Genomic DNA, 23,662 nt, shown 5'->3' on the forward strand with positions numbered 1-23,662 from the left:
GGGGTGTTTGCTCAGCAGGGTGTTTGACACAGCTGATCTCAGTCACTGCGTTCCCAGGAAGGTCCCTGGTCCAGTCGTGCACGATGGAGTTTTGCTTTTGCCAACATTTCTTTTCCTGGGGGACAGAAATACCACAGTGTCCCTTGCAAGAGAGTGGGTCTGATCCCACCACGGAGATGGGAAGGATGGTGATGGGGATTGAGGTTTACCTAAACCTTGGGAATGGGGTTTGCTAGATATGAGGTGGATGGGGATGTTCTGATGGCAAAGTCCAGGTGATACATTGGGTGCCTCTGTCTGAGACTTGAACGAGAGCCAAATCTGGTGCCTTTAGCTGAGGTTGCTGACCACTGTCAGCTCCTCCCCACTTCGGAGGAGCCCGTGCTGGCAGCAGGGACAGGGGCAGACACGGGTCCCAACTTATCTGCTCGGGGGCAAAGTCTTCTAGCTGAACTTAAGCCCAGAACTGCAGCGGGGTGTTCTCTGGAGCTCAGCTTTCTGCCATTTCGTGCTGCCTGAGCAGCACTGACTGGGCAACGCAGTTGTTGTGCCTTTTCCAACCTGACCAGTTCTTCACTGCGAAATGAAATTGTGGAATTGCTCTCTGGCAGAATGTGCTTGAACATGGCACTGCTGGTGAGTGACAGCTTTATGGTAAGGACCCTCAAAGCATTTCTACTCTGCAGTCAGTTCAATTGCTTAGACCCTGCCAGCCTTTCCCTGATGGTCCCTGGTGGAGCCCAGGACTGCTCCGAGCGAGGGCTGCAGTGTGCATTGTTCCTTCTGGAAGCTTCAGAGGGTTTTGTTGTTTTGTTTTATTCTAGAAACTTGTTGAAGTAGCCAGCTTTCCCCGAGTGGATGAGTGCCTTGTGGCAATGCAGCACGAATCTATTCAGTTGCCTCTGTTGTTCAGACTGTGCTGCCTGGATTCACAATAAATTTTTTTTTTTTTTTTTTTAAATCTTTCAAAATACTCGGCGGAAATCACTTTATTGCAGGAGCATGACTGGCACGTAGCACTCAGGGCCACCAGTGGGACAGAGCCAGGTGGAATCTGTCCCAGAGTCTTAATGGGAACAGGAGGAGCCACTGTCCCGTTTAGTATCTCGTTTATGAGGCACCTACACCCAGTCTGGGGAACACTTTGCTGAGGGTACCTGGGGAGAGCCTGGCTGCCTGCCCTGGGGTCATGCCCGTGCTTCCTGCAGCGCCTTGGCTGCTGCCACCACCTGGCACCATCGTCCCCCAGCGGCCCCTCGTGACCCTGGGTGCTCAGGTGTAGCTTTAGGAGGATGTGAGGAGCCCTGGAATTTTTGCTTCTCACCCCAGTCAGCACCGTTTGGGCTTGTACTCCCTTCTGCTTTCCAGCCACACTGCCCCCCCTTCCTGCTGCCCCTGTGCCAAAGGCACTTCTGCCTTCCTTCCTGGACAGCAGACTGAGTTTTCCAAGGGCTAAAATGTTCTGTTCTTGCTGAAAACTTTGGAGCAAGCCCATGGCATCTGGGCACAGGCCAGAAGGCCTGTGCTGCCCTGGAGGTCAGGCTTGGGGCAGTGGAAATGAGTCTCTTCAGGCACGAGGCTGAAGTCAGATGTGGAGCAGAGCAGCCTGTGTGTGCCAGGGCTGGGATTGGGTGGGGGAAGTCCAGCTGTGGTGTGTTTGGAGGCTTGGTGGGAAGATGCACAGCAAAGTGGGATTTGGTGAGCTCCTCTGGAAGCACCAGAGATTTTATTCAAGATGCTGTTTGTACCACTGAGGGTGCTGTGTCTGCTGTGCATTCCCAGTGACCTGGGGTGTTAAATTTTCCCTCTGGCTGTGCTGAAGTACAGTTCATATTTTGGAGTCCTCTTGACAGCTTTCCTATGCCCTTGGGTAGGTCTGGGCCCTTGTCAGCCCCGCATTCCCTCTCCAGTGCTCCTCCAGGGTGACTCCAGGGTTTGTCACAGCCTGAGACTTTTAGGTCCTCTCAATGTGGGATTTATTTCCTTTGATGCTAAAGTTCAGTGCTGCTTTATTTTTTGAAAGGTGAGGTCCTCATGACTTGGGGAGCTGCTGCTGAGTTCTGGTGTGATGAATGTCTGCCCCCGTGCAGCCAATTCCCTCCAGTCCCAATGGACAGCGGGATGGTTGGGAGCCCTGCAAAGGGATTAACTCTGGCTCCTCTTTCTGGGGTATCAGCTTTTCCTTCTGTGTATTTGGATCCTTTGTGCTCCTAGACAATGTGCCTGCTTCTTCTCAGTCCTCTGCAAATGCCTCTCTCACCTGCACGGGGCTGTTCATCACCTGCCTGGAGAGGAAGGGAGGATCTGCTGCTTCTAGAAAGTATTTCTCTGTCAGTATTTCTCTGTCAGGGAGCTCCTGGCTTGTGTTTTTCAGATCCACCCCTTTACAAGAGGTGTCTTCTCTAGGAAAGGAAAGTTCCCAGTACCCCCTGTTTCTTGCACAGCAGGTGATATCCAGAGGCCACGGATGTGTGTGCAATCCCAACTGGAGGATGTGGATATAACAAGAGGGAGTCTGGGCAGTGAGAAATCTCACCTTGTTTGCAGCAAGGAAATCCCCGTCTGGACCTGGTTTCCACAAAGTTCCAGGGGCTCTGCCTGCTGCCCCTTTTCCTTTTGCAGGAAGAGGGAATAACACAGTGTCCAGGAAGAGGGACAAGAGCTGAGATCAGCAGTGGCTCTTCACAAAGCAGTTGTAGCCTGGCTGAGCTGATTGATAACCAGGTGATTGGGAATTTTGGTACTGGTGCCAGCTCTGGCACTGCCAGCCTCGGTTGGTACTACAGCTCACAGGGTACAGTGCCTTTATAAAGTACTTTTATTTCTAGATTTACGAGTTTTATCATCCCCAGGATAACCCAGTGCTGCATATCCTTCCTGCTCCTGCTCCAGCTCCCACACTGCAGCCCTGCTCAGGGCCTTGGTACCTCCAAACTCGGGCAAGTGAAACTATATTGTACTCTGAATGTCTGATGTTGATGTGCACTGAGCTCTTGTGTGTGGGTATAGCTGCCCACGGGAAGAGAAAGTCCCTTGATTTCCAAGGAGAAGTGCTGGTTTGTGCTGTGAAGTCCCCGTTTTCCGGGGGGTTTTGAACCTGTGGTGCATTGTTGTTGTTCCTAAAGGGCACATGATGGCAGGAGTCCAGGAGGTGTTCGTTGGAAGTGCTGTGGTGAGGGAAGGGGTGAGGGAAGAGTCTCCCAGGCGTTGGAGGTCGGTGCAGAAATCCCCGAGGGGATCCAAGAGTGAGTCCCAGACGTTCCCCACGACTTTGCCACGTTGCACCATCTCCCAGGGCAGTGCCAACTGCTCCTCTGCCCGCAGGGGAAGCGTCCCCTCCAGCAAAGCTGTTGCTGCAGCAGCTTTGCTCCGTGACAGCTCCGTTTCTGCTCCTCAGCTGCGATCCTTGGAGGGGGCGTCTGCCGTGCCTGGTGAGAACAGAGTGGGATTTGGGGGGGCAGCATCTTTGGAGGGGTGACCTGGGCACAGTTGGTCTTTGCCATAAACACTCGGTGATGATGCTGACTCTGCTCCTGGGTGATGTTGTGTCCCACAGCCCTTTGGGAGCGTGAGGAACCGTGTTGGAGCTTTGCTGCTTGCTGAAGGTGAGGGATGAGTCTGGTTGCAGAAGGGATAATTAATGGAGCTGCCTCAGGCTGAGAATTGATGGACTAAGGGAGGAGCAGGGCCTGCAGGGAAACCTCTGCAGGGCTTTGAGATAATAAATGATCAGAATGGAGTGAACAGGCCTGCTGTGGTCTGAAGGATTGGTTGCATCCTTTTTAGTGCCTGTGGCTGACTCACACCCCTGACCATTCCCTCTGGGAGAGACGGTAGCTTCGAGCATCCGAGGTGCTGTGCTCGTTATGGGGCAGCCTGGAGACGGATTGCAGGCAGAGGGAATGGCAGGGAGCCAGCAGGGCTGGATGCACATCCATGGGGGAGTGGATGCCAGGGCTGGAATGTGCTAGCAAACCCTCCCTGGTGTCCCTTGCCCTTCTCAGGCTGGCATGAGGTCATGTCTTACCTACCCTGATCTTTGCTCTTTCCCCTTTCTATAAATTAAAAGTCAATATATTCACAGTCTTCAGGGAGTGCCACCCTTCCCAGTGTGCCAGCAGGGAGATGGATCCCTCTCTGCTGCCTCACGTGTGCATTTCCAAAGGAAAAGAGGTGGCCAAGCACCTTTGGATGCTGGATAAGATGATCCTAGACAGAGCCTGTTTTGTTCAGCAAGGAGAGCAAAGGGAGATTATTTTTTTAACATGAGACTCTCGAATGCAGGGGTTCTGTGCAGATCTGGCTCATTAGGAAACTGTGCAGAGCTTTCGTTGCTGCTGCTTAATGAGGCAAAAGAGGAAGTAAAAGTGGGTTTGTGCTGTAAAGTGGACTCACAGTTTTGTTTTATAATAAACTGCAGACTTGGTGAAAAGTGACCCCCTCCACCTCCCTCTCTCCTACTGCATCGTTCCTTCTTCAATAGGTGTTTTTACTAGAGGAATTCCCAGAAGTATGACAGGAACCGTTCTTCCTGTGAGCTTGTCTTTTATTGAAATACAAGAGGAAGTTCCTTAGACTTCTCCAAAAAGGTTCAATAGGTCTGTGGAAGAGGAAGTCACATTTTCAGCGTGTTTTACCCATGACGAAGCAGCCAAAACCGAAGCCGGAACGAGCAGCCGGTTCCTCTGCTGGAATTCCCTGGGGAGCAGCAGCCCAGCGGGTGGGATCCCACTGCCCTCATGCTGCTGCTCCTGCTTCCTCCCACCCCCCAAAATCCCACAGCAAAGGGTTGATACTGGAGCCATAGGAGCTGGGAAGTGGGAAGGTGCCTCACTGGGTGCTGTGATTCCAGCTTTCCACTCGGCCTGTTCTGTGGTGCTGGAGCTCGGGGTGTGACCTGTGTGGCAGAGTGTGAGCAGGAGTGGATACACAGCACTGGGGAAAACCTGGATTTGGCTGGGACTGCTGCTGGTTTCAGCAGCCATGGGGTTCCACCTGTGCCAGTCAGTGATGCACTGACGGGAGGAAGGGAACTGCCTCCTATTTGGGCACAGACAATAAAAATCCCATTGCTTCCTGAGATTTATCTTAAGTAGAGCCAGTCTGATGCGTTTCAGTTTTCTCCTAAACCTTTTAGAGGCAGGAATTTGATCCTTAATGAGTGTTCTTCCCTTTGATAACCGTAATAAATCCCAGGCTCTGTTCCTGGCCTTGATAAAACCTCGTGTGAATTGCAGCAGATGAGTATAAATCCTCAGGCTCCTTTCAGTGCCGAGCCCGGCATGTGGCCGCCTTCATCCCCCATGCTGGTGGAAGCTGGCAGCAGGAAGGGACAGAGTGTGTGAATGTGAGCAGCTCTTGCTGCTAGATAAGCTGGGGACTTGCTATATATATATATCCAATTGCCTTCCCTTCCCTTGGATCGATTGGCTGGGGATTTCCCTTTCTCAGAGTGCCTTTGGAGCGGCCGGCGTGGCCAGAGCTGTTTTTAGCAGCAGTTAAGCTCGTGGTGGAGAGCAGGGATGGGAGCACTTAAGCTCAGCTGAAGTTGCTGACCTGCCCACATCCTTTGAGGTGAGGTTATTAATGAAAGCAGGTCAGTGTGCAAGGCAGTCCCTCCATGGGATTTTCCACTGCCGAAGTACAAAGCATTTTTGCAGGCTCCAGATACCTGGAAATTAAAGACCAGGGGACCTACTTCAACCTTCTTAAACCAATTTGGGTGAAGCAGAATTGTTCAAGGCCAGGTGAGGTATTGCTTGGTTTCGGGAGGGATACCACCCCCAGAAAAGCCTCATGAAGGGCAAGTTTCCAAGTTCATTGCCTGGTTGGGAAGAGGAGCAGTGGCAACACAAGCCCTCAGAAGGCTTCTCTCCACAGTGCCAGAAGGATGGAGGGTGTCCAGACTGTCAACATAACAAACCATCTGGAGGTGCTGCCCACAGACCCAGGGTTTCCATGAGAGCCAACCATGCTCAGGTTGGATATGTAGTCCCAAGTGAGTTCTTAACTTATTAGTAACAGCTCTCAAGTGTTTCCCTCTCCTCTTGTGGTCTTCTGTATCTTCATGGTAGAAACCTGAGCAGGGGCCCATTGCTCTGTTTTAGAGGTTCTTCCTGGGGAAGGGGAACATGGGAAATTCATTTGATGATGGCACAATTATGGCAAGTTTTGGAGAGAAGCTGGGTTTCCACCAGGAGTGTTCAGCAGAGATGTGTGTTCCCGGCCACATTTCAAGGGTTGGACGTCGCTGTCAGCACTGCAGATCCTGGTGCAGGATCCACCTCCTTAGGGCAGCTGGTTGTGGGGAGGCTGCTGGGGAAACTGGGCTTGGTTTGGGTGAGCCAAGAGAAGAAATCCCGATGCTTTGTTGTCCTCCCAAACCTGCTGTGGTTTCAGTCGTGGCTTTTGCACGTACGTGTTTATGTGTGTTACTAAAAAATGCTTCCTTTTATTCCCATAGAAGAAAACTGTTCTTGGAGAAAACAGGCTCTCCTAGAAATTTTATCTGTTAATGAAGGCACGTGGGCTCTGGCCTGGAGTTCTGGCCAGCAGCACGTGATTCCAGAGTCCAGGAGCTGGAATTGCAGCTGTCACAGGGCTGTGAACCCCAGTACTGTTACAGGACCATTACAGGGCATGTGATCACCTGGAATAACAGCAGTAATTTTTTCTTTCAGACGCTGTTTCTACTGCCTGTTTGTCCCAGTGGGGATCCAGATCCTTGCAGGCAGGTACCAGTTTGGATGCCAGAGGTGTCCAGCTGCCTTTACCAAGGGCTAGAGTTCCCCCATCCATCCTGTCCTCTGGCTGCAGGCAGATGCCTCAGAAACCCTAGGAGTCCTAAAGTAATACCAGATGGGTCTGTTTATGCACCTGTATAAAAGAATAATAGTTATATTTATAAAAACAGCAGGGCTGAAGTTGTGTTGCTGCTGTTTGGTTGAAATTGTTTTAAAATACCCACATGTTGAGTGCAAGGATGTTGCAGGTGGATGCTCCGGAGAGCCCTGAGCTCAGCTGGGAAAAGCTGTTGTGGGGTGGAGAGGGGGAGAGATTTCAGAGCCTTCTGGTGCATTTGGGTCACATATTTCATGTTTTTCTGCAGTCACAAAGATTGCTTTTCAAAGAAAACCACGGCTGTCAGAGGCTCCCCAAGCTGACGGGAATTAGAAGGTGAATTCTCCTCATGCATAACGAGATCTGAGTGTTTGCACAGAGAGCAGTTTAGACAGTACTTTTCCAGCCTGGAGACTTGGGATGTGACCTCAGTAGTGCAGGCACCATTTCCTTGAAGCTGTTGCTGCTTCCTTCCTGAGACTGAGTTCAGATCAGTGCACGGTGAGGAGAGAGGCACTGCCAGGGCAGGGTGAGGGGGAGCCCAGCACCCACACATCCCTCCCTCCCCGGCTGCAGGACCCCCAGGAGCAGGCAGGAGCCTGGATTGCAGCTGGGATGGGTCCATCTGCACTGCTCTGGGTAGGGACCAGGCAATTGTTTGTACTTGAATAAAGGCTTAATTGTGACTTGAAATGTCCCAACTGCTTTTTGAAAGCAAAGCAAACAAAGCTTGGAGAACAACGGGTTGGAGTTACAGGGGACTTGGGAAATGTTTGCCAAAGCTGTGCTTCCTGTCTCTGTCAAGTGTGATGGTTATGGAGTTCAGCTTGGAGCCTTAGCTTTGAATCCCTTCCCTGCCAGCTCGGGATGAAAGGCCTGGAGGGCAGGGATGGCACCGGGGCAGCAGGGGCTCTCTCGGTCTGTGGCTCCTCCACGTGCCCTCGTTGGAATGAATGAGGGGTCTGTCCTGCTCTCTGCTGGTGCCTCGGGCTTCTCCCTGGCTGGGATGGGAAATGAATCAGCACGGCCATGGCAGAGCCTCTGCCAGTCCCTGTTCCCTGCCAGCTCCTTGGGAAGACGAAGGAGGAGGCAGAGGCTGCCCTGGCAAGGGAGCATCCCCTGTGTGCTGCTGCCACCTGGTGCCACCGGCTGCCCCGGCCCCGGGGCTGTGTCACAGCCTTGGGAAGGGAAGGGAGGTGATCCTCCTCGTGCTCCTGGCTCTGTTTTTCCTTTGCAGTAGCTGCTTTCCCCTTGAAACTGGGATTTCACTGTCATTAATGTAAAGAGTGGAGTCAGCTGGCAGGCAGGCAGGCTGCTGGAATTAATTATGCTTAAAGCCATTGCAGAGATGGATGGCAGTGCTCGTTAAGGGTCTGGCAAAGCATTCTCTTCCCTCATTATCCTGTACACCTTGATGGCATCTGGGTGGCACTGCTGGACCCTCCGAGCTGGGGTCTGTCAATCTGCCCATGTACCACCACCTCGTAGAATCACAGAATGCCTGACTTGGAAGGGACCTTAGAGATCATCTTGTTCCATCTTGCACGTGGTATAAACTGTTTTCTGGCTCCTCTGTGTATCCATCTCTCCTGACTCCTGGCTGAGCGAGAGGTGGCAGAGGAAAGGGTGGGACAGACAAAATGCTGCTGGGGAGGTGGTCCTGCAGCTTGGATGCACCAGAAGGATCTCCCCCTCCCCTGTTTCTTCACTCTTCCGCAAAACAAGTTGTCATTAGACCACTGATGGTGTCCCCAGGCTCAGCTGTCCCCTGACACAAAGGTGACTGGCAGGTCTTTGCTCCAGGTGCATCCTTGGCCCAGCCTATCGAGTTTGGCATTTTTTGAATTCTGGTGGTATTTTCCTCCCCCAAGCTCTGATCTTGTTTGCCCATTTCCCCCTCCAGCTCCCTCCACACCCTCTTCTACATTCCTGCATCCTTCCTTCCAAGGCTTTTTATTCCACCCCCAGCAGTCCTCACTTCTACACCGTTCGCTGGCATGACCCCAAACCTGTCTGTACTCCAGTGCTGCTCCTGCCCCGGGATCCTTACCCCAGTTCAGCTCCTGGTTCACCCCAGTTGCCAGGGCACTCTGCTCCTTTCCCTGCACCAGGCACATGTTCTCTGGCTTGTCCTCTCACCTCTGGTCCTGTGCTGTCTGCTCTTCCCTGTGACACTACTCCCCTTCCCCCCTATTCTTAATTTCTCCCCTGCCTCTGAATCCCCCCCCATGCTGTGTAGTTTCTCCCCTGTTCAAGGCAGAGCTCCCCTCTGCTCCACTCACCCCCTGGGCCTGACATTTTTTCCCCATTTCCATGGTAAGTCCCTTGAATGTAGCCCATTCAGAGTGAAGTCCTTCATCTCCTCAGCCTGGAACTGCTGCTGCAAAAACCTTGAGCTTGGCAAAATCTCCACATCATTCTCACCCCCCTTGGCCATTTGGGTGGTTTGACTCCGTGGCAGTTGTGCTCCTGAAATCCTGGACTTGCTCTGCCCATTCTCTCCCTTGCTCTGCCGTTCCTTCAGCCCTTCCTTAGGGATTTGCTCTCCCAAGGGAGCTCTGCTTTCCATCCTGCTGTTGCTCTGTGTAACCTTATCCTCACACACACATCCCCCTGCCCTCCTCTGCAGCTGGCACGTGCTTGTTTGTGTCCCCCCCTGATCCCTGGCTCAGTCACGGGGCTGGATACTCTGTCCCTGTATTCCCTGTGTCACTCCATAACCAAGACCAGCCTCCAACATCCTCTTGCTCTGGGAATGGGCATGAGGACCAGCACAGCCACCTCTGGATGTGTTTTTGAGGGCCCTTCTCCCATAGGATGGTGCTGTGCAGTCAGGAGCATTCCTGGCTACTCCACTCCTGCAAATTGCTGCTTAATGTGTCCTGGTCTGAGCTCTTGGGAACAGTCCCGTGTTTGAAACCTAGATGTTCCCCCTTGGAATGCAGGTGGAAGCCTAATCAGCCTTCAAAGAGGTCTTGGTTGTTTTTAAATATGAAGAAAAACCCCACTTCCAGGGCATTTTAATCGTGGCCTGGCTCTTTGGTTGGGTGGCCAGGAAGGGTTTGCAAGCCATGACCTTCTCCTGGTGGCTGTGGGTGAGCCAAGGTGGAATGGGGTTGGCTCCGTGCCATGAGCTGAGCGAGGTGACACCCATGTCCTGCTCCCTGTTGGCCTGAGAATGTCTCCCAACACCCAGGATGGGTCATGCAGGTGCAGCTCTGCAGTGCCATGGCAGGTACCCCCCTCCCCTGGGACAACTCCTCTTACCCTTCCCACATCTCCCAGGTGGGATAACTTTGGATGTGGGACTCTGTGATCCTGAGTCACTGATCTCCTTGGGAAGAGCAGCTGGAGGTGTGGGATGTGCTGAGGGCACCACGGGCAGCTCTGCTTGCCCAGAACCCTGTGGAGGGGATTTGTGTTTTCAGACCTGGACTAAAATCTAACTGTTTCATCCATTTTAAGTACTCCAAGCAGCAACAAGCACAACTTTTTCCATAAGTTTGATGGAATTTATTCCATTCTGAAACTTCATCTACCAGTAATTGGATTGAGAGCTATACTTGTCAGAGTTGCCCGGAGCTGATATTTTGCATAAATACTTCAGCATATTGAAGGATTTCTTTTAATTATTATATTTGGGGTTTAAGCTGCGTATCCAAGCTGTTTTTATTTTGGATTACTAGATGGGATTGGTGTTCCTGCTCCAAACATGCTGGCTGAGCTCTGGCCACCCAGAGTCAGCTGTAGCTGTGGGACAGAAGTGGGGGGACAGGAGTGCCACCAATCCATCCCCTCTGCCACCACTACTGTCATATATTATTGCAGCAGACTTTTTGCCTGTCCCTGTATGAGCAGCTCATGTGGAGGTGTCTGTGGGGTCCTCTAATCTGCAATTCCAGCAGCCCTTCATCCATGGGTAATTCTGCATCTTGGAATTCATCCCTTGCCCCTGGTTAGACTCATAAATTATGATCCCTTCCAGAGCAATCTGAATACTTTGGCAACTTGTCACCATCATCTGGTACTGCTGTGACATTCCTGAGCTCTGGTAGCCTCATCCTTTCTTTTTAGTAGTTATTCAGCAGTAAAAGAGATTTGTTGTTGAAGAGCAGCTGGTCGTGGCCTTCATTAGAAACAGCCCTCAGAACTGTAATTTTGTTTAAAATAACAAAGACCATCCCATACAATCTGCTTTGCATGTAACTGTGGGGTCTGACAATTATATTTTTAGCCTCTAATTAGTCAAGAGGCCTGAGATGACTGTTTCTCTTTCATTTGGGATCACAATAAGGTTAAAAGGGTTCCTGTTTTTTGGTTTTTTCCCTAACATCCCCTGTTCAATATTGGACTTATTTTTTCCCCTTTTAGTGTGCCAGGACTAACTCTACGATTTTAGCTGAAATTAAAGCAAAACTCTCTGCCTGGGGCAGGAGCTGAGCACAGAGAGCTTCGCTCCAACTGCAAACAATTGCTGCACTTTTATGAGCAATTAAAACCGAGTTTCCCAGTGGGAAGTGAGGAGCTGCCAGGGGCCACCCACCTCGCCTGGGGCACCCACGACACCCCAGGGAATGGCTGGAGCTGTGTCAGGGCAGGCTCAGGTTGGATCTCAGGCAAAGGTTCTTCCCCCAGAGGCTGGTTGGGCACTGCCCAGGCTCCCCAGGGCAGTGGGCACAGCCCCAAGGCTGCCAGAGCTCAGGGAGGGTTTGGCTGATCCTCTGGGGCACAGGGGGTGACTCTTGGGGCTGGGCCTGTGCAGGGCTGAGGGTTGGACTCCACGATCCTTGGGGGTCCCTCCCAACTCAGCACATTCCATGATTCCGTGACACCTCTCTGGCTGCAGTGACCAGCTGGAAAGCTGTAACTGCCTTTCCCACCTTTCCAAAGCTCCATGTGTGTGTCTGAAATCCCCCTGTGTGTGATGGGCATCCCCCCTCCCTCCCCCAGGACCTCTGCTCCCCATGGTGTGCTGGCAGGGAGTGCCGTTGTTGTTCCATGTTCCCAGCTTGCTGTCCTTAATCAGGTGTGCTGGAGGTGTGGCTTTAAGCTTTTCTCAAAGACTCCTGTAAATCCACAGCTCTGGACTTTCGTGGCACCTCCATGAGATGTGGAGAGGCAGAGAGAGAGGAAACGATTCTCCTGGTTTTTGGATTCTCCCGGTTTTTGGCAGCCCGGTTGTTTGCGTGGAGAGCTGGGATTTCCAGTGCACCTACGGTTTCTGTCCCACCTTGGCTTGGATTGCAGTTGAAGGGAGACCTGGGGGTTTGAGGCCAGAGCTGCAGTTTTTAGGAAAGGACAGTCACTGGTGTGTGTGACAGTCTGGCCAGGGCCAAGGCTGAGCATCCTGGAGGAGGACGGGGCCAGCGCTGCTCTGTCCTGGCCAGGCTCTTCCAGCATCTGCAGTGAACTGGGACAGAGGTTTCCAGACCCTACTCTGGTCCCTGCCGCTCACCAGGAGGGGCAAAGATCCCTGGAGGCCACAGTGTGGTTGTGTAAGGAAGTGTGGTGTGAGTCACATGGGCAGGAGGTTGTGGAGGGAGCAAATTAAGGGTTTTACAAGTGTTCTCACCTCTGACAGGGCATCATTATCAGAGGGTTTGGCTCCGGGACTGAGAGTTCCAGGGAAGTTATGAGCTGTAAAAGTGCTCGAGTGAAGTGAGTTATTTTCTCTACTTCCCCCAGCCTGGGTGTGTCAGGTGGCATCAGCCCCCTGGCCCCACCAGCACCATCCTGTGACCCTCCAGCGAGCCATGGGGAGGGCAGTGGGCTCTTGGCCTGGCCGTGGGGGCACAGCAGCATAACAGGGTGAGGGTTTGGGCTGACTTGGGGGTGATGGTTGACAAAAAACTCCAGATGAGCTGGCAGCGTTCACTGGCAGCCCAGAAACCCCCGTGCCCTGGGCTGTGTGGGCAGCAGGTGAGGGGGGATTCTGCCCCTCTCTGGTGAGACCCCACCTAGAATACCCTGTACAGTTCTGGTGCCCCCAATATAAGAAGCACGTGGAACTGTTGGAGCAAGTCCAGAGGAGGCCACGGAGTTGATAAGGGGACTGGAGCACCTCCCCTTTGGAGACAGGCTGGAAGAGTTGGGGCTGTTCAGCCTGGAGAAGAGAAGGTTGTGTGGAGACCTCACAGCTCCTTCCAGGATCTGAAAGGGGCTACAAGACAGCCAGAGAGGGACTCTGCCTCAGGAACTGGAGTGACAGGACAAGGGGGAATGGCTTCCCCCTGCCAGAGGGCAGGGTTAGGTGGAATATTGGGAAGAAATTCTCCCATGTGAGGGTGGGGAGGCCCTGGCACAGGTTGCCCAGAGAAGCTGTGGTTGCCCCACTCCTGGAAGTGTTCCAGGCCGGGTTGGATGGGGCTTGGAGCAACCTGGGCTAGTGGAAGGTGTCCCTGTCTGTGACAGTGGGGGTTGGAATGAGATGATCTTTAAGGTCCCTTCCAACCCAAAGCATTCTGTGACTGTGTGATTCCATCTGTGTGTGAAAGGGCATCGTTCTCTCTTACCTTCTCTCCAGTTCCATCCTTTCTGTCTTGGCTTTCCCTGTCTCTGGTCTCATTTAATTCCACAGCATCAGCCTCCACCTTGGCACAATAGATGCCACCTCCAGCCCATCCCCTGTGACCGAGATTTTAAGGGGAGCTTCTGACCTGGATTTTGGGGGAATCCAACCTCTTTACATGGGAAACAGACCCTTGAGCAGCTGCCAAACCTGACTTGCACAGGAGAGGTGGTGGGTGCCAGCCCAGAGAGGTGCTGGGCAGCAGTGCTGGCTGCTTTGGGCAGCTGCCACCTCGTTCCCGAGGGCTGGAGACCCTTTGGCTGGAAGCCACAGTGGCAGAGCCAGCAGGACACAACAGCCTTTGGAAGGAGGAGTCCTGAAACAGGGGGCTGCATTTGGGATGCCAGCACAGGAACATGTGGAAGCGCACAAGTGCAGGAGCAAAGCCTGGGCCAGGTGTAACTCGGGTAATGTTGGAGGTCCTCGGTGCTACAAGCAGCACTTGGAGTTTTGTGGTATCTCCTGGCTTTCTTCACCCCATGGATCCTCAGGAGCCCCTTCAGCTCCGTCCCTGCTCCGACAGGAGGAGGAAGCCCTTGGGGATGGAAGAGTGACAGCATTCCTGCGGGGCTGAGCTCATGCAGAGTCCCCTGCCATGAATTGCCTTTTTCTTGGGCAACTGTGGCTTTCCAGAGGAGCTGGGGGATGGGAGCCAGGAGGAACTTCCTCACACATGACACAGCCAAAGAGTTTCGGTTTCTGGCCATTACCAGCTTCTCCTCTGAGGAAGGAACTGAGAAACTGAGGTGGCCATGAGTAATGACTGGATAAATCCGTACCTGCTCTGCAGGAACAGTCCCCGTGTGTCATTCGGTGTTAATAATTCAGATATCTTCAGATTTCCTGAAAAAAAAAAGCATATTTAACATTTTACTTCCCTTGCTAATTGTGCTTCTCACCTCACTTGTAAGTCACCTGCTGGCAGTGACTCTCCCAGTGGTGTGGTGGCTGCTGCTCGTTCCTCTGTGAAGTCTTGAGATGTGAGATCATTTCTAATGAGTGGAAAAAAGGCTTTTATGGTTGAAAAGAGCCAGGCTCATCTGGGTTTGAGGGTGATATTGCAGTATTTGGCTTTTTCTGTTTTCCTAGGAAGTTTGATTCCCATTGTGGGGGTTTTTTTCATAGTTTCCTGAAACTTGGTGATCTACTTTTAAATGTAAGGTAATATCATGTCATGGTTTGGGTTGGAGGGACCTTAAAGACCCTTCTGCCATGGACAGGGACACCTTCTACCAGCCCAGGTTGCTCCAAGTCCTGTCCAGTCTGGCCTTGGACAGTTCCAGGGGCAGCCACAGCTTCTCTGCCCAACTGTGCCAGGGTCTCTCCACCCTCACAGCCAACAATTCCTTCCCAATATCCCATCTATCCCTGCCCTCTGGCAGTGGGAAGCCATTTCCCCTTGTCCTGTCCCTCCATCCCTTGTCCCAGGTCCCTCTCCAGCTCTCCTGGAGCCCCTTTAGGCCCTAGAAGGGGCTCTAAGTTCTCCCAGGGGCCTTCTCTTCTCCAGGTGAACCCCCCCAGCTCTCCCAACCTGATTCTAGAGCAGAGGGGCTCCAGCACTTGGGACATCTCCATGGACCTATAAAGATAATCAAATATATCAATATATTGCATAAGTTTTGAGTCCTTTCTGACCTCCCATTCCTTTCCTGTCCAGTGCATGGCAGGTTGTGAGCAATGAGCAGAAAGGCCAAGGATAATGATTTCAACCTCAAGCAGGGCAGGAGCTCCTTCCCACAGGGCTCCCGGTGAGAGTCACGTTCCAACCCTGAGTCCTCGATTCAGCTTGGTCTCGTGAGGTGGAGGTGTCAAACCTCACCTTATTCTGGGCTGGGAAGGAAATTCCTGAGTAAGGGAAAGCCTTGGGCAGGTATTCAGAAGCTCTTTTGTAGTTGACACAATTCCTCAGTGGTGGAAGGAGGGGGATGCTCAGCCTGGGGTGTGCTGTGTGGGAGGTTTAGACGCTCCCCAGTTGCACATCTGTTGGCATTTGTATTTCATCTAAGGAGGAGAGAGGTTAAAATTAATGGTGGCAAAAATCACCAAAGTCCTTGAGTGTTCTTGAAGCTTTGGTGTGCAAAAATCAGGTTTGGTTGGTGAGCTCTGAGCCGTGCTCAGGCTGCACCTGAATACTGAACACCCCTGCTTAAACCATTGTACTTAAAGAACATTGGGACACATGTGCAGAATTACAGAATCCCAGAATGGTTTGGGTTGGAAAGGACCTTAAAGCTCATCTCATTCCACCCCCTGCCATGGGCAGGGTCACCTTCCACTAGCCCAGGTTGCTCCAAGCCACATCCAGCCTGGCCCCTGAGTGGGGCTGGAAGAGCAGAGCTGAGGCAGAGTGAGAGAGATGTTGGTGATCAAATGATCCCATATTGGAAAGAGCTTCCTCAGTGGAGCTCCCAGGATCACCCATGGGACTTTCTGATCTTATTGGAAAGGATTTTCTTGGAGCAGGACCTTGCTTAAGTCTTGCTGCTTGGCTTTTCCCCTCCCAGAAATGCCTCCTGTGACCTGTGAGTGGGGGCAAAGCTGGCAGAAGGGGCTGCTGGTTTTTCATGGCACTGGCAGGACTGGATTTTAGAGGTGATTTCCTCCCAAGTCCACAGCAATCTTCTCAAAAGTTCTTTAGGAAGGATCCTCTCCAGGTCCTTGAACCACAATGGCCAAGCCTGTCTTCCTTCAGCTCCCTCCCATGCTCCCGAGGTGTGGGTTTTGTACCTGTGATGGGTGATGAGACCTGTGTGCTGTGTTAGTGGCTGTCCTGAAGGATTTGGTGTGTCCCCTGTGATACTGAATCTGATTTCCAGCAGCTCTTGGAAAGGGCATGAACTGAAGGACAGCAGGGACAGGTACAAGGCACTGGCCATGAGGGAATCTTGATTTTTTCCCCTCTATGTTCATACTGGAGTACCATTCCTGTAAACTTCTGGACTAATTTCCTTTCTAAACTCAATTCCTGTAAACTCAGCTTCTGCTCTGGGTTGTCTCCTCTTTGCTGCAGGTGAGACTTGTGGAGGAACAAGAAGAGACTGAGCTGTGATTGAACCAGGAGAGGTTGGACAGTGTCTGAGGATGGTGAGTCCATATCCTATTTCCTCTCTAAAGAAAGACACTGAGGGGCTGGAGCGTGTCCAGGGAAGGGAACGGAGCTGGGGAAGGGGCTGGAGCAGCAGGAGCAGCTGAGGGAGCTGGGGGGGCTCAGCCTGGAGCAAAGGAGGCTCAGGGGGGACCTTCTGGCTCTGCAACCCCCTGACAGGAGGGGGGAGCTGGGGGGGGTCGGGCTCTGCTCCCAGGGAACAAGGGGCAGGAGGAGAGGGAACGGCCTCAAGCTGTGCCAGGGCAGGCTCAGGTTGGACATCAGGGAAGTTTTCTTCACAGAAAGTGTGGTCAGGCCCTGGCCCAGCTGCCCAGGGCAGTGAGGGAGTCCCCATCCCTGGAGGGGTTTAACAGACGTGGATGTGGCACCTGGGGACATGGGTTAGTGGTGGCCTTGGCAATTGGACTGGATGATCTTGGAGGGCTTTTTCAACCCGAATGATTCCATGATTCCAGTCTGCCTCTGTCCTCTATGGGTGGTCTGGTTCTCTGTGTGTCCAAATATTGTATTGCTGCTAAATGCATGAGAAGAAATGCAAGAATGAACAAGAAGAGTGCTATAGTATTGTGTATTATATATAATAATATAACACAGAGAGCTTTTATCACTGTCAGCAAGATGCTGTTGATAGGATACATTTACCCCTAAACCTGTTGTTGGAATAGATTAAGGAAAAAAGGAAGTAAGACTAAACCTCTCCTGTCTCCCTGGACTAGAGACATTTTGTGGCTTTTGATTTATTTTTACTTTAAAACTTATTGCTGGGGTTTCTCATTGTGTTCCTCTGTCACCTCTCAGTGAAGGATTTAACACCATGTTAATAACAGCTCTGGTGCCACCAAAGTAGCAGAAATTTCACAAGAATTAGTCACAGAAAAATGTGGTAGAAAAGAATCTGAACCCCAGCCAAAGCAGCCAGATTGCTGATAAACTCGGATAAAGGGCCTCTAATGCCTCCAGCAAGAAATAACCCAAAATACGAGGGATCTGCTGGGAGGAAAAAAAAGCTGGAGACTGGGAATGTTGAAAGATAATATGCTGAGAGTGCCCCGAGGGTGGTAGTTTGAAGAGGGGTGATCTGCATGTGGGGCTGTGGGTGGGCAGAGCCTGAGTTTGCTGCAGTGACACGGATTAGCATCGGCTTCTTCGTGCTCCCACTGCCAGGAGCGTGTTGTCGTGGGGGAAGGAGCACTGAGGAGAACAGCAGAGACACTCAGAGGGCTGGAAATTCCAATTGAGGACATGAAAATTTAGGTTAAACATGTTAAAGAAAAAAAAAAAAAAAAGGATAAAAATCTGGCAGAGCGCTCGAGGAAATCGTGACATCTCCTGAGGGATTGTCCCCCACGTGTTCTGTTAACAACTGGAAGAGGAAAGGAAACGTGCTCTCTGCATTAGTTGAACTCTCAGCTCTAGTAGTTACACACACAGCATTTTTGGGGTAGTCCCTATCCTTGTGCTCCCTGTTTTTGCCTCAAGATCTCCTGTGCTTCCTGTTGGAAGAGCTGCAGGATGAGGAGCTTTCTCTGGGATGGAGAGGTGAAAGTAACACCTGCGTCGTAACCTGGTAAAGGATCTCACACTTCCCCTTGGAACTACCCTGCTGTCACATTGGAGGTGTAAAACCCAACAGCTTCTCTGGGGGCGAGAGGGATGCAGATGTATCCAGATATGAATGGGGGGGAAAAAAAGTGAATAAACACATGGGAAATGCATCAAAACGCCCTCCAGGTAACGTGGAGAAGGCCAGGCTGGTCAGACACCCACTGACAGGACCACCAGTGGTTGCTGCAGGGGGAACACGGCTCAGGTGTGTGCCCTCACCTGTCAGGTCCTGCAGGATCTTGGTAATGTTTTACGAGCCCTTGGCAGGTTTTTCATCTGTGAATTCATCAGGCTTTTCAAAAGCAAGACGTTGCAGCAGCAACCCGGTGTGTCAGAGCTGTGCCAGCCGTGTTTTGGAACCTGCCCCGTGTTGTTTTGGTTGGTCCCCAGTTCTTGTAAAGGGAGTAACAGTAAAGTGTGGTGCTGCCTGGGGGCACCTCCTGCCCTTCAGCATTTTCAGTCCCCTTAGACATTCAGATTCTCTCTTACTCACATATTTTACATTCCACTTAGACATCTGAAGAGCTCTAGTCTTTTAAATTCTCTGTACCAAAGCCACTTTTGTCCTTGTCACCCCTCCCTGGAGCTCTGTGGTTTTTGGGGTGCACAGACTGGACTTTGGACTTATTATTCTTTTCCCTGTGCTCCTTTCCTGTGTCTGGGTAGATCTTATCCTGACCTGGCCTTGCCCACCCTTAAGTGTAACTGCAGCTTGGTTTCTTCTAGACAAGAGGATTTTCTGCTCCTCATGAGTACCTGAAAGATACCCTTTCAAAGGCCTTTCTGAAAAGGATTTAGGGCTTTTTTCATATTTTATTAAAATGTTCCTTCGATTTAAAAAAAAAAAAAACACATTATTTTCTCTTTGGGGAAAAAAATCCCACAGAAACCCCACAACTCCCCTCCTCACCCACCATTTTGGGAAGGGACTTACAGGCTTTTTGTCTCCCATGGCAAGGGAGAGAAAATGGCTTGTAATTGTGAGCTGGAGAAATAAGCACTTGCCTCCACCTACTTATCTGAGGCTCTGTCAGCAGCTGAAGGCAAAGAGAGCTGCTGTAAACCCCTGACAGCCTCCTTGGAGTCCTTTTGGGACCTCTCCAGAAGGCTGTGGCTCCCAAGTTAAACACAGGGAAGGCTGGAGGTGGGTTGCTGCTTAATGGATGCTCCAGAATGTTGTCTGCTCACCCCGGGGTGCTTTGGGGCTGGAGCTCTCCAGGGCTGGCTGGAAATCCTGTTCCCTGCAGGCATGCTGAGTGCTTCCTGAATTCCCTGTGATCACTGGAGGCAGAGGGCACAGCACCAGTGCCCCCTAGTTAGCAAGGGCATGCCCAGAAGCTTCTCCCTGACTCAGCAGCAGCCCAGATGTGGCTCAGCAGCTGCTCTGCCCTTTCTGCTGCACAGATGTTTGGGCGAGTGTCACTTCAGAGGTTGGATTGCAAGACTCTTCCTGCTTTTCCCCAAAGACCAGCTGTGATGGGAATGACCTTGAAGACCACACTAGTGCTGGTTTAATCCTTAACTCTGGCCAATGGAGCCCTGGTACCTTAATACATTACTTAAAACTCCCCTGGCAGGTACGTTAGTGCAGGTGCTGCTCTGCTCGGTGCTCAGATCTCACTGCATGTTCAGCTCCCATGGCAGCATTCCCTCTTCTTATTGCTGGGAATACTGGGAATGTAAACATCTGAGTTTCCATGACGGTTCTTACCCTTTGGAGGGGCCCATGACTTTTCCCAGGTGGGGGTTTGCAGCTCAGCCCTCCCTTGTCCCCTCTTGAGGTGCATGGAGTCGACAGCCCGTGACTTCTGCCCTTTTGTCCCTCTTCTCAAAGGTTTCCTTCTCCATGTTCTGTTCCGTGCTCACCTCTGGGCAACTTTCTGAGCAAACACTAAATGCAGTATTACAGATCTATAAGCTCTTCTGTCATCCTGTGAAGATGAAAAGACGACAACTCACCATCCCAGTCCTGATTTATGGGCTATAAACCAGCAACTTTTCTTCGCACAGGTTTAGGGGTTTATTTCTGGGAGGCCACCTCAGTGGCTCAGCAGCCTTTTAGTTCATCCTTAGGCTTTGAGGAAATGAACTATTTTTGTAGGGGGGACCTGAAACAAAGATGCCCTTCGTGCAACAGAAGTAGGGGAGGCAGAACAAGAAGTCCCTTTGGCCACAGCTCGTCAGCTCCCTGCATCAGTTTATGGAGAGAGAGAGAAATCCGTGTCTGAGTGCAGTCCACCTCATCCCAGTGCAGGCACCTGCCAAGCAGGAAGAGGAGAAATTTTAAATTCTAGGATGAGATAAATGATACGAGTCTCTCCCTCCCCCTCCTTACCTGAAAAAAAAGATCTAGATGACCAGTTCCTACCTTGATCTTCATCCAAAACAAATATTCAGACCTGGAAGGATCTAAACTGGAGTACCCTGATGGCCCCTCTGCTGCCAGAACCCCCGGCTGTCAAGCAGAGCTGCCCTGGCTGTTTTTGACTTGCTTCTCGTGTCCTGGAAGTCCCTTCCCAGGGCAGTCAGCTCCTCCTGCCAATTTTCCTGTCAGAGTTCTCCAGCTGGAGGCAGATCAGGGCGGTCTGGGCAGTGGGTGTGCTCCCAGGGACAGGGCTGCGCGTTCGGATCCCTGCCATCCCTCGCCCTCCCTCCTCTCTGTCTGCAGGATGCACAGTGCTGGGGGGATGAAAAGCCCACCCTTATTCTGTAGAAGGGATAGATGTGGTGCCCTCTGCCCAAGGAAATAATTTTACAGTAATTTTATTTGTGGCACCAAAAATAAATAGAGGATAAAGCCCTGTCAGGGTCGGGAAGGATGTCCCTGCCCACAGAAGTCTGAGTCAGGTGTGGTGGCACCTCCCTGCAGTGGATGTGACCAGTTTGCCTCTTGGAATCATGGAATGGTTTGGGATGGAAGGGACTTTAAAGATTGTCTGGTTCTCCCCTGCCTCCACCTTCCACTAGCCCAGGTTCCAACCTGGCCTTGGACAATTCCAGGGATGAGGCAGCCACAGCTTCTCTGGGCAACCTGTGCCAGGGCCTCCCCACCCTCACAGCCAACAATTCCTTCCCAATATCCCATCTAACCCTGCCCTCTGGCAGTGGGAAGCCATTCCCCTTGTCCTGTCCCTCTATCCCTTGTCCCAAGTCCCTCTCCAGCTCTCCTGGAGCCCCTTTAGACACTGGAAGGGGCTCTCAGGTCTCCCCAGAGCTTTTTCTTCTCCAGGTGAACCCCCCCAGCTCTCCCAGCCTGGCTCCATAGGGGAAGTGTTCCAGCCCTGTAATCAGCTTGTGGCTCTTCTCACCCTTTCTGCAGGGAACAGACTCTGCCAGCAACTCTATTTCACACGGGGTTTGGGCTCCCCCAGCTAATCTGTGAGTCATTCAGCAATTTGGGACATTTGCAGACCTTTGCTTGGGACAATTGTCAGTTTTGGAGAGGTTGAGCTGCAGACCTTGCAGAGGTGACCTGGCAGGGTGGGAATTAGCTGCTCCCTGACCCCCACCCATTCCCAAACCTGTGGAATGCTGGGCCAGCCATTGGCAAAAGGATTCATTTAAGGTGTTGACTGGCTCCAGGCTAGGAGAGAGATTTCAGCATCTCTGTGCCTGTCCCCTGCTCCCAGTACGGATTCCCTGGGCACGTGGGACTGGATGGCAGCTCACCCCTGTGAAGCCCATGCTGCAGGCTGGGCTCCTGGTGCATGCAGGCATGTTTCCATAGGGAATATCATCTCCCTTGGAGGCTGCAGGATGGCCTCTTGAATGCCAGTCCTGTCTTTGCCAAGCTCTGTGTTATCTCCGAGCCTCTAAATCCCTTTGGGGACCCTCAGGAGAGGTTGCAAGCTGTTTACCTGCAGGGTGGAAGCAGAGGTGCCCAGAGGGGTGGAAGGAGCAGCACAGGAACACTGTGAGAGGGAAAAGGGTTAATCCCTACCAACTGTCTAGGTTATATTCAGCTCTGATTCCTCAGAGCCGAGGAACCTTTTGGATTGTTGTGGCTGGGAGATGACGAGGGAGGTTTCTCTCTGCCTGCATGAACACACACATGCACAAGGAGGAGCCCAGTTGTGTGAAAATAACCTTCTCTTCCTTGGTGATTCGTGATAGTGGAGCAGAACTCAGCTGCTCAGCCAGGGAGGCATCCGAGGTGGCGTTTAGGAAATCCCTGTGGCTAAGCCAGCTCAGGAGGCTGGAGCGCTCTGCGGTCCCATGCTGGGCCACCCCAGCTGCCCAGCACCACTCCTGGCCTTGCCTGGGTCACTGGAGGGGAAAGGAGAGCAGGTATTTTGGGAACTTTTGAAGGAAGTGAAAGCAGAGTCTGAATCCAGTTCCTCCTGAAACTCTGTCAAACCACTGAACTGCAGGGCAAGATCTGCTGCTGCTCTGCACCAGGCTCAGCGCTCGGGCAGAAGTTTCTAAGCCATGTGTGAATCTTCTTCTAATGCTAAAAGTACAAAAATATTTCAGTGAAAGCAGAAGCAGTTCTATTTGTGGGCGTTCAGGTCGGCTTAGGTTGGAAATTCAAAGTCCTGCTCTGACGAGCAGCCCTTTAACTCAGTGCAGCTGTGGCTTAGGGGGGTTACAAAGGTCCTTCTGCAACTCGAGCTGCAAACAGGCCCCATGCCAGGCCCTGAACTGAGCCTTGGTCCTAAAAATCTTGCCATGGGTCAGAGCAGACTCTTACCTGCCTTGTCCATGGTTTTGTGTGTTATAAACACTGGTCATGTGTTGTCTGCTCTCGATAACAATGTATGCTCGAACTCTGCCCAAGAGACTCCTGTGCTTCAGCTGTTCCCCAGACCTGCTGTGCTGCTTTTCCCTTGATACAGATTAGGAAAAAGAATAAATATTGACTTTACAGTGTTTATAGCTCTACTTTCTCTCTGGTATAAAAGGTTTCTTCCACCTTCTGCTGCTCTGCTTGCTCAGCACACCTCTGGCATTCCCCTCAGAGAACCTGCAGGGAGCAGGGCACCTCCCCTGCCACTCACATTTGGCCCAGACAAATCCATAACCTCATCCTTAACCCTCTGTTCTCATCCATAACTCTCTGTCCTCATCCATAACTCTCTGTCCTCATCCATAACCCTCTACTCTCCTTGTGTTTTGGTTTGTGGATGCCAGCTTGAGTTGGGTGTCCCTGAGGATGGGCAGTGCCTGATGTTCACCCACCTCACTCCATGTAAATGTTGGAGTGGGACAGAGCCGAGGTGAAATGGGATTTCACAGCTTATCTCCAGGTGTGGCTGTATGTTCTTCCAAGTCTTTTATCCGGTGTGACCCTGAGCAGTCTGTGGGATTGTTTTCCCAGCAAGAGAGCTCAGGGAACTGTGTTTTGCCCTGCAGTGACAGCAGGCAGCAGGTCTGGGTGTCACAAAGCTGTCCCATGGCCAAAGCAGCTCTGAATAATCTAACACTGAGCAATTTTGCAGAGAAATGCCCAAATCTTTTGTCTGACTTGAGAAAAACCCTTTGAGATCTCACTGGTATTGCTGGGGAGAGCTGTCTGTGGTGGTTTTGGGGCAACCACATCTAAG

The 23,662-nt window shown here is 51.8% G+C and overlaps 1 protein-coding gene across 3 annotated transcripts in view; it reads left to right on the forward strand.

Annotated features, from left to right (window-relative positions):
* The window catches only part of MTMR4 (myotubularin related protein 4), a 57,542-nt gene that overhangs the window by 4,012 nt on the left and 29,868 nt on the right, over positions 1 to 23,662 (forward strand). For 2 of the 3 annotated variants that reach the window (XM_032707535.1, XM_032707537.1), the window contains exon 2: positions 16,419 to 16,492. In XM_032707535.1, the coding sequence (XP_032563426.1) occupies positions 16,490 to 16,492 (3 nt within the window). In that variant the 5' untranslated portion in view covers positions 16,419 to 16,489. Of the gene's footprint in view, positions 1 to 466; positions 637 to 16,418; positions 16,493 to 23,662 lie in introns of those variants that run through there. The other variant, XM_032707536.1, reaches the window with a different exon arrangement.

Source organism: Chiroxiphia lanceolata, chromosome 20, assembly GCF_009829145.1.
Source record: "Chiroxiphia lanceolata isolate bChiLan1 chromosome 20, bChiLan1.pri, whole genome shotgun sequence".
Taxonomy (NCBI): Eukaryota; Metazoa; Chordata; class Aves; order Passeriformes; family Pipridae; genus Chiroxiphia; species Chiroxiphia lanceolata.